Source organism: Cryptomeria japonica, unplaced genomic scaffold (genome assembly GCF_030272615.1).
Source record: "Cryptomeria japonica unplaced genomic scaffold, Sugi_1.0 HiC_scaffold_241, whole genome shotgun sequence".
Taxonomy (NCBI): Eukaryota; Viridiplantae; Streptophyta; class Pinopsida; order Cupressales; family Cupressaceae; genus Cryptomeria; species Cryptomeria japonica.
The window spans coordinates 227,999-238,812 of NW_026729063.1; the positions used below are offsets into that span (position 1 = coordinate 227,999).

At 32.3% G+C, this 10,814-nt stretch overlaps 1 protein-coding gene across 1 annotated transcript; it reads right to left on the bottom strand.

Moving 5' to 3' along the window:
• Positions 1 to 2,221: 2,221 nt before the first annotated feature.
• Positions 2,222 to 3,808, bottom strand: LOC131869273 (berberine bridge enzyme-like D-1). Its single transcript, XM_059215738.1, has one exon. It carries the CDS (start codon positions 3,806 to 3,808, stop codon positions 2,222 to 2,224), a length of 1,587 nt encoding a protein of 528 aa, XP_059071721.1.
• Between the last annotated feature and the right edge of the window lie 7,006 nt (positions 3,809 to 10,814).

Sequence of the window (10,814 nt, forward strand, 5' to 3'; positions counted from 1 at the left end):
TCCAAATTTTGAAGGGGAAACTAATGTCAACACCCATTCTAAAAGTACCAGATCTGAATGGACACTTCACAATCATAACTGATGCTCCTATTGAAGGATTAGGAGGAGTACTTGTCCAAGATGAAGGGGTAGTAGCTGACGAATCTAGAAAGCTAAAGACTCATGAAGTTAATTATGCACCCCATGACTTAGAGTTAGTAGCGATTGTGCATACCCTACAGAAATGGAGACACTTCTTACTAGGGAAGCCTTTGAGTTAAAGTCAGATAACCAAGGACTAAAGTACATCTTTACCCAGCCCCACTTAAATGCCAGACAAAGAAGGTGGTTAGAGTTTCTAAGTGAATATGATTTTCAAATTGAATATATTAAGGGGAAGGAAAATAGGGTGGCAGATGCCTTAAGTAGGAGGAGACACTTGATGACTATAGCAACTTTCAAAACTTCTTTCAAAAGGCAAGTAATGGATGAGCAGGAACAGGACCCATGGTATGAACAAAACTCTTCACTTCGAAAAGCTATCAAAGCAAATAAGAAATTGTGCTTTGTTCAAATGTAGCAACTAGCAATGTTTTAATTGTCTTCTCTTTTCATATGTGATTTTCATAGAAAACACAAGAACTTTGAATCTATCTAGCATATGTGGTATCATGGATTACAATGGATGCAGGATATGTAATACATCAATTTGAAAAAACTTAAAGAAAACTTTAAAGAAAATACAAATGGTTGATTTAAAGCCATTTTCCCAACTCCTGCCAGGATCTTCTTCCAACATAGCTCCTAAACCAAATTGAATGCCTCCCTATTAATAAATTGCACAAGAGCGACACCTTAATCATTTCACAGGTCCAAAATACTTCATCCCACTATAGGGACCTTTTGCCTACACTTCTCCACTATAGTATCTCAGCTAAGTCTCTTTTGACTCTAATACCAAATGAAATAAGAGCAATTAAAATCTAAACCATCATTGTTACTAAAAAATAAAACATAAATATTCAAACTTGAATTCTATCATGTGATCATTCATTACATCTCTGTGGCTTTTTAAGCCCTTTTCCATGTACAAACTTCTTATAAACTAAACTAATTAATGTAATATCCAACATTTCGTGTGGAATTTTTTTTAAATATTTATATTCTCTCTTTTTTAATCTTATACAACTTTGTTTTTTTTAGTATATTTTAATGGATTATCACATTTTAATGAATAAAACATTTGATTTTCTTTAATAGTCAAGAATAATAGATAAATGTTTTTGTTGGTCTTTTTATGAGATGAGATTTTATTTTGACATATTTTATATGAAGAGAATAAAATTCATTTGTGTTATTTTTTTTTTGGAAGAAGGGAATTTTTTCTAGAATATTTTGTACGAAAAGTATATAAAATATTGGTGTTGGTCTTGGAGAAGAGTAAATTATACTTTCATATATTAAACATAAAGAATATAAAAAAATTTCTTTTATTGGTCTTTTAGGAAATGAGAATTTATTTTTTATGTTTTACGTAAAGATAATAAATATTATTTATGTTGGTCATTAAAGAGATGCAAATTTAATTATATAAAAAAAAAAGAGATTTGAATTTATTTTCATATATTTTATATAAACAATACACAAGTTATTTACAATCATCTTTTAGAAGATGAGATCTTACTTGTATATAATATACATGATTAACGTAAAAATAATTTATATTATATTTTAAAAGATAATATTTTATTCTCATATACATTTACACACATAAATATATCACTTGAAGTATTCACGATACTATTGAAAATTTATGAAAATTATATTCATAATTAAATCGGATATCAATAAACAATAAATATATGTTTATATTTTACCCAAAATTTAGTAAAATAATTAAATCCAATATCGATAAACAGTTTAATATATGTTTATATTTTAACAAAAAATTATTAAAATAATATCCATAATTAAATCCAATATCAATAAACAATGAATGTTTATATTTTCAAATCAAATTTATTAAAATACCATATTGTAGGATTCTATACACTAGTTAAATGCAAATGAAAAGCTAAGAGGAATTTATATTCTATCCAATATTACATTATTACATCATTATTGGAGGCACATTCACTATTCAGAGAATAGTTGTGTCGATTTATTAATGAATTTAATTCCTAAGGGCGAGAGTTCTGTCTTCTATGGAAATGAATATGGAAATCTAAGAAAGAGATATAAATCAACTCTGACTGAGCGGGGGAATGCTCTGAGCATTCTTGAAAATATTGTTGGGATCGAATTTAGTCTTCACATGCACCAGCCTGAAGAAATTCACACCAAAATACTTTTCGCCCCACGACTTTGCTTGTTGTACGGTGGAGGTTCCATTAGCAGATGCATGGCCCAAGTCAAGGTCTATGTAGTTGACGTAAGCACCTCTGGGAGATTTTGAAACATAATGAGTCATGTATTCGTACAACTTTCGCATCCAAGCCACAGACTCTGCATCTTCGGAAGCGTCTTCCCAGTTGAGTACATACTGAATTTCGTATAAATAGCCTGCTCGATGGGGGAAGGGAATCCGAGTGGATGGTATCCTATTCATTACGCCTCCAAAGGGAGCCAATATCATTTGGCTGTCGGGCTTCTCTTCCATAATCTTCCATGCTCCCTGTAGGCCTGATGAAGAGATAGCGCTCTTCACATAATCGGACTTATTCTTGAAGTACCTTTTGGTGGCAAGATATCTGTTGAGGAGGTCGGCAGAATATCCGTTGGCCACAGCAGTCGAGATGACCGAGCCGATCCAGTCTGTCTCGTTACAATCGGCGGCGACCAGACCCATCTCAGGAAAGATCTCATTCACAAGTTTGAGGAGTTGAGGTAGAGGACCCAAATACATTCCATTGAAGGTAAGGCTAACAGGACTGCCTCCGAACACAAAGACACGGATATAGAGATCCTCGGGGGCAAACGGTTCAACAGATTGCCATCGTTCTACAAGCTCTGTCACGTTATCATTTCCCGTCCTGTTGACATTAAACACAGTGATTACGGGAGGCACTTTGACAAGCCTTATCTGCCACGCCACAACCACGCCCCAGCTCCCTCCACCGCCGCCTCGGAGAGCCCAGAACACATCTTCTCCCATCCCCTTTCTGTCCACCAATTTGCCATTGGCGTCCACAAGCAGGGCATCTATAACGTGGTCTGCCGAGACGCCATATTTCCTTGCGAGTAACCCAAGCCCACCTCCACTCAAAGTCCCGCCCACGCCTACTGTCGGGCAGACTCCCGCAGGGAAACCGTAGAGCGAAGTCTTGTTTGCAATGGCGGAGTAGAGCTGGCCTAAAGTTGCACCGGACTCCACCCAAGCCGTCTTGGATTTCATATCCACCTCAACTCTTTCCAATTTCATGACATCGATGATGACGAAATTGGGAGCCTGAGAAGTAGAGGAGAGACCCTCATAGCTGTGCCCTCCACTGCGCATCACGATCTGCCAGCCGTGTTGTATGGAGCACTGCACTGACTTGTGCAGTTGGTCTCTGCTCTCCGGAACAATCAAAGCGTATGGCTTTGGCACGCTTTCTTCCGCATAGCGCAGATTCTGCAGAGAGAATTCGAGGAGCGTGTAATAGTTGCTTGATGAAGAAGAGCTTTTGAACGTCACGTTTTCGATACCGTTTCCACTCAAACATGAGGTGAACGCTAGTGCAGTTGCATTTTGTGACGAGTATGCCACAACCGCACCTCGGCCTCCCAAATTTACAAGCCACAACAATAGAAACAAACCAAACGTTCTCATATAACTCCAGAAAGCCATCATTTATGAACTTATGGTACAAGACTGATCAAGTCAGTTATAATGTTCTTAATGTTGAAAGCCGATATTGGCCCTTATTTATAACCGAAAGCACGTAGGGAAACATCTTTCAAATTCAAATATTCCAGTCCACAGTAAAATCCTTCTAGAGGCTGCGGAAGTATTCGCTCACACTTATCAATGGGCGACTTTGTTGAGCACGTATGGAAAGGAGTTTCATATTCAAATTTTCATGTGCGAAATAAAATCTTAGAGGCGACAGCAATTTGCCTGCGGTCTGAGTGGTGGTTTTTTTGTCGCGTGCCCAGCACGCTTCATTCAGTCTTCCAATGTGTTTGTTATGTTATTGAAGAGAAACTGAATGCGTTTACCATCTTCCGCTTAGAGTTACGTTTTTTATTAGATAAATGAGAATAAGGGTTTTTACAAGTATGGTCATAAGGTAAGATAGATAGGTCTAAATGACTCATGGCAAAGTAACACCCGGCAAAGTAACACCCCCAATGAGATAGGATGGCTCCATAATCCAAAGGTTGACTGTACGAATGATCTAAAATATTGAAAACAACTTTTGAAGGTAGAGGTTTAAATATATTCAATTCAATCAAATTAGAGGCAAAGCTGGTTTGTACCTTGATTAAGCAACACACTAAATTACCAACAGCCACATAGTTATATTTGTATCAAAAATGAAAGGGAAGATTACAAATGTGAATTCAAATAAGCAACACATTGAAAGATTCAATAAAGCGGTTGAAGAAGGGATCCTAGGGTTTGAATAAGAGGGCACGAGGGCCTCAAAACCATAAATGAACAACAAAGACAACCTCCCAATCTTCAATAGAATAAAAAGGAACAACAAAGAAACCCTTTTTGTAAGGGCAAAATTCAATTTTCCTTCTCTAGTAGGTTACTATTGGTTTGAAATCTAATGGTTAAGTTCACTAAGACAAGGCCACAACTCATCAAATTTACATATCAGACCTTTCTAAGAAACATTTTTCAATTTCAAAGTCCTTCCCCCAAAAAACAACTGCATGGATGATAGAGCACATTAAATCGTATACCTCTCTACAATAAGAGCTCTAGTAGCAAAAGAAACATGGAACTTAGTTGCAAATACAAATCCAATAGCATTAGAATATAGAGAAGGAGATCCCAAGTGAACAATGATAGCAAAATAATTATTACTACTAAGAACTCATTTTGTGAGAAAAGACCCAATCATTTTTTCATACTATAAATAATTTTTTTGGTTCTTATAATAAATTGATTTCTACTGAACACTTGTTTTCATTTATTTCTCAATACTAATGAGAAATAAAATTGAATAATTATTCATAATACATGTTAAACCTGATTTTAGTTAGCATATAAAACCTACAAAACCATCTCTATAAATCTAAAAAATCCATTTAAACATATAAACATCATATGAACAATGGAAATACTATAGATCAACAAAACCCAATAGCTAAAAATAAGAGATCATTGCAATCTAAGAAAGGAAAGGAAACTTATCCAAGAGCTTGAGCCATATGAAACATATTAGCTCCATAACTCTCAAAGAGGTTAGAGGCTTACCTTCTAGTGACTTTATGTAACCATGAGATAGACCCATGAATGCAACATAGACACCCCATTTTGTAGTCCAAACTGTTGGTGAACCTCCATGTGACCAGGATGTCCATACTCATCCAACACGAACACCTTCTCACTACACATGACCACAAGGTAAAGGAACAAAACAACCAAACAAGAGGATACATACATATCATCAAAATTCATGAAGATCCATAAGCATGACATTCAAATGCCCAAAATAGATGACATTGACAATATCCATTGTTTCCAATCTCACAAATCTGCAAAACAAATCTAGCTCACACAACATTCATTGAAGCTCCCAAAGATTTCCAACAACCTCTAATTCCTTCTAAATTATTCCCACAAGCTTTCCAAGCTAAGAAACCAAAAATAGAGGAATACCCAAAATCAATAACCTTCAGCTCTGATACCAAAGGTTGGGAAAGAAACAAGTTCAATACCAAAGATTGTGAAGATTAATCTCTATCCAATAAATTAATCAAATTATTATGTTCAAGGCTTTGATAGGAGCAACATGAAAATCTAAAACTCATATGAAATCTGAAAATTAAATTGCCTTAATTATGGAAAACCTATGATTAGATCCTTCTTTATGATGTCAAAAATCAACTTGTTAACATTGCTTAGTAAACTTATCTTATGTGAACTTATAATAGAAATAAATATTAATTAATATAAGCACAAGATAAAATAAATAAGGCATAGATAAACAACATAACATTCACAGATAACATAGGATTTATGTGGAGAAACCCTTGCAGGGAAACTCCACCAAGAAGAGAGGACAAGCTTGTTTTAACAACAATAAAAGTGCTTACAATGCAATCACTTCCTTTCTTCTCTTTTCCTCCACCATAGCAGCACCTATGTACATGTGGAAAACCTCCTTATACCTCCCATTCATCATTCATTCCTGTAGAGAAAACTACATTCAACCGTTCAAGTCTACACCCAAAAGGCTATATTTATAGAATGGCAAGAGCTCCAAAACCACAAATAAAGGTTCCCAGAGAAGAGTGTTCATTACTCAGGAACACAACCCTTGGAATGCTTTGATGGAGCTAGAAAAGACATTGGTTTAGCTTCCAATACCTTCCCTCCAACATGAACACCTATACTTGCAAGATAAACATTACATTAAATGTAATAAATGACTGGAAACCAAGAGACACCTGTTGCCTCTTCCATGCTCCTACTTGGAGAATCCCATAGGTCACTCTTTTTCCATTTTCTTAATTCATTAAATAATTATTCTAGACATCCATAAGTGGAGAAAACAATATTACATATTTGTGTTCACAACCTACTTTTACCGCTACTAGCATAACCCATCGCCTCTTATGAATGTATTACAAATAATGGTGAGAATTAAATATTACAAATTATTTTTCCAATACATCCTAAGTGCCTTAGGAAACTCTCTAAGGATGTTGGAACCATGTCATAGGATTTACAAGGTAGAGGGCACCTTAATCCTAACATAATTCACTATTATATATATGATTTTCTCATATGTGAAAGGAATTAGTAACTGAGCAAAACTATCCCTTGGGCATGTTTTCTATAGGATTGTCTAGTTCTAATTTAGGTGACTAAATGAAAGATAATATTTCTTGATATAGTTGATGGATTATTTTTAGTTACTATGCAAATTTACAGTCTTGTAGATATCCTTTTATGATTTATATCTCCATGCATAAAATAGTTTATATCTTGGAGATAATATGTTGTCCCTAAATTAACATTTGTTTTACTTGTTGACAATAGTATTTAGTTGTTGACATAGTAATATATATTTTTTGAAAAGTTTTAAGAATAATTTTTTTTAAGCTTGTGCATGTAATTTCTTGAAGCATACATAGATTTTTGAAAATAACTAATTTTTTTTTTCGCATTTCTTATGTATCTCTTTTGATACATGTACATATTTTATTATTTTTTTTTGTGTGTATCTAAATGTCTTTCTCTTTCTTATATTTTTTATCCTATTGAATATGCGTTTATATTGAATGTTTTAAATAAGCAAAATATTATCAAAATACTTATTTTACCTTCTTCTATTTTATAGTAGATTATGTCCTAATAATATGCATGACTCATGCTCTTCATTTCTACTAAACCTTATAAGAGATTTCTCAATATTATAATTCTAGAGATATATGCATGTTTAGAATTCAAGTTGCACATAAGAAAAAAACATTTAAATAGATATAAATGTGTTTAATTTCCTAGATGATATGCAATCTACTATCTTTACTAGTAGATATTATTAAGTATATTTTGTAATGAACTAATATAACAAGTACTAATTTTTTTTTTTAAGAGTATATATAAAGGATATGGTTTTTTTAACAACTATTATATAACATCAGTTTTTTTCAATTTTAGTATATTGTTTTTTAAGAGAATTGTCATTTTTTTGTACATGGTCAGAAGTATGGAGAATTTTCTATTACTTCTACTTTGCACTTAAATCTTTATAACTTAATCACAATTTTTTTTGAATCAATCTCAATCAAAATACATCTTTTGGTCTTATATCTTTTGTGTGCATCCTCTAGGATTTTGGATGTATAGTTTTCCTATCCATCACATTGCAATTCCTTTCTATGTAAAATCATTCACTTTAAAGAGAATTAAGTATATCATCATTTATATTTGATGAACAAAAAAAAAATTATATACATCGAAATTATCATCTATGATATTTGAATAGTTATTTTTTGTCATATACCATTTTATAGTACAATCTTAAAATTGACCCTATTTTATAATTGACCCAAGATAACATGTCTCATAAGAATGCAATGATCGAGAATCAGTTATTTTGAGAAATATATATATTAATACATTTGACAAAAAAAGAACATAAATGTACATATTCAAGATTAGAATTATAGCCCATATTGAATGTCTACAAATTAAGATTATTCAATTGACATAAACACTTATGAACTTTACATAGAATTCAAAATGGGAAACAAAAATTGAGGATGCAATTCTAATTTCATGACAATCAAATTTTAAAATTGTATCAAAATAATTTATCATCACTAATAAAATTTTATACACTTTATCCAATACATTTAATTTTATAATTAGCGGATAGGCTATTTATATGGTGAGAACCTCTCACTAGAATTCAGGGGACTCACACCAGCATTTTTTTCGACAATCGGTTTCGATGATATCAATTATCATTTTTCCCGACAATTGGTTTTGATGATACCAATTATCATTAAATTCCTTCGTATTGTGTATTGTACATATCCAAGATTAGAATTATAGCCCATAAAGAATAGAATTAGAATTATAGCCCATATTATATGTCTACAAATTATGATAATTCAATTGAGATACTAATTATTATCATTAAATTCCTTCGTATTGTGTATTGTGTACTCCATATATCCCAGCTAGCACATGCCTTTTGAGAATGGAAAAATACCTTAAAAAAATTACACGTCTCTAGTTTGAATATGGACATAAAAAACTAAAAATTTAAGTGTCTCCATTTTTCGAAAACAAATTAAAAAAAAATGTCTTTCAACCTGACATTACATGTTTCCATTTTGAAACATACAAATTACTTAAACAGGCAAACGAAACTGGTAATTTTTATTTATCAATTTAACTTGTTTGGAATTGCATATGAAACTATTTTGGCTCTATAAACACTGTTTATAAGGCTCTAATCTAAAGAACGAATATGTCTATCAAACTAAAAAATCGATGGATTCACTTATAATAATTTAAGAATAAATTTAACATAAAATTTAGAAAATTGATTTGTTTATCTATTTTAATTTTAATAATTAATTTTTATACAATTTTTTTTTAATAAAGGATATAGTTCACAAGAAGTACTATACATATTTAAAAATAAACTAATATATACAATTATGAAAATAATTTATTTCAATAGAATTTAAATATTCTTGATGGTTACATATTTAAGATATGAAGTAAATAATCTGTTGAAATTGTAGAAAATTATTTTAAATACATCTATATAAAAACACTAAACTTAAAGAGAGAGAATTGGCCAAAATAAATAGATATTCACTATTAAAATTGTTTCTTTGTCTTATTTAATTTTTGTTTTATTGAATATATCAAAGTTTTAATTTCGTATTTTAAAATCAATTTTTTATTTTATATATATATATATATATATACAAAAATAATTGTTATAATAGAAACCTTTCTTTATCTACTAAAGCTATAAATTTCAAAAAGAGAAGAATAAGAAATATGTGAAAGTAATTTAACTTTGATAAAATAATAATTTAACTTTATTCTTACTCAACCAAGCCTAGGCCCCACCAACGAACACCTGAGTACGAGGGACAACTCCATCCCAAGACTGCCTACATACCCACTTTAGCACGGGATCAAGGCGTAAAGTATGTAGTTCTATTTTCTATTCTATGGTTTGATGTAAACTGATTTGTGGTTACGTAACCCTTTCTAGGGTCAATGTCCCATACAGTTTCTCTGCGGTTGCTACCCACGATGGTAGCGCTTAAGTGAAGGCTCAAGATGGCCTATTGCTTGTGGCCTAAAAATAACTAGATCCTAATTCTTATCATGAGCGTGACCCTTGACCCAATTGCAAATCACCAATATCCCTTCAAGATAAAAAGAAATCAATTTCATGAGAGCATTTAACTTGACTATCCCTAAAAGGGGTTTACTATGGTTTATCTCAACGGATGTGAAATCATTTAAAAGTTATCTTATTAGATTATCGATCCAAGGGGGATTACCCGCCCCTTGGATTTTAACTTCCAAGTGTCCCTTATTACTCCCCGACGATTTATAGGGACGATGCCACAGACGTCGTTAATGCAGCTTTATTAGGCGTTAAGTGCAGTAGTTCAACACGACGGCATTACCTGTAAGCGTGACCCAGAGGCACCGTATATACCGAACGCTGCTCGTTTTGGTTTTCCAACTTCCTTTGTTTAGTTTCTAAACTAAGAGCTTATGAAACATCATGCTTGAAATATAATTATGAAATGGATCTACATAATTTAAACTTTAAATACTATTTGAAAAAGAGAAATATCATTATTCTACAATTAAACGAATTAATGCATGTATTGGCATGGTAATGATAATTGTGAACCTACGTGTAATTGCATGAAGATAAAGAATGCAAAATAATATAAATGCAATGCAAAAGTAACATCATTTACATACGAAATGCAGAAATGTCTTCTCCTATCGCGAGACTAATTAATTATAGAGTTACTAATTCCACATGAGTGGTTGGCTTATACTTTTTGAAATTTTGGGTCAAATTGAAATAATAAGACTTATTTGTTTTTAAGTAAATCAAAATCATGGATCAAATAATTCAATAATTCCCTAAAGGAATTGAAACAATAATTTG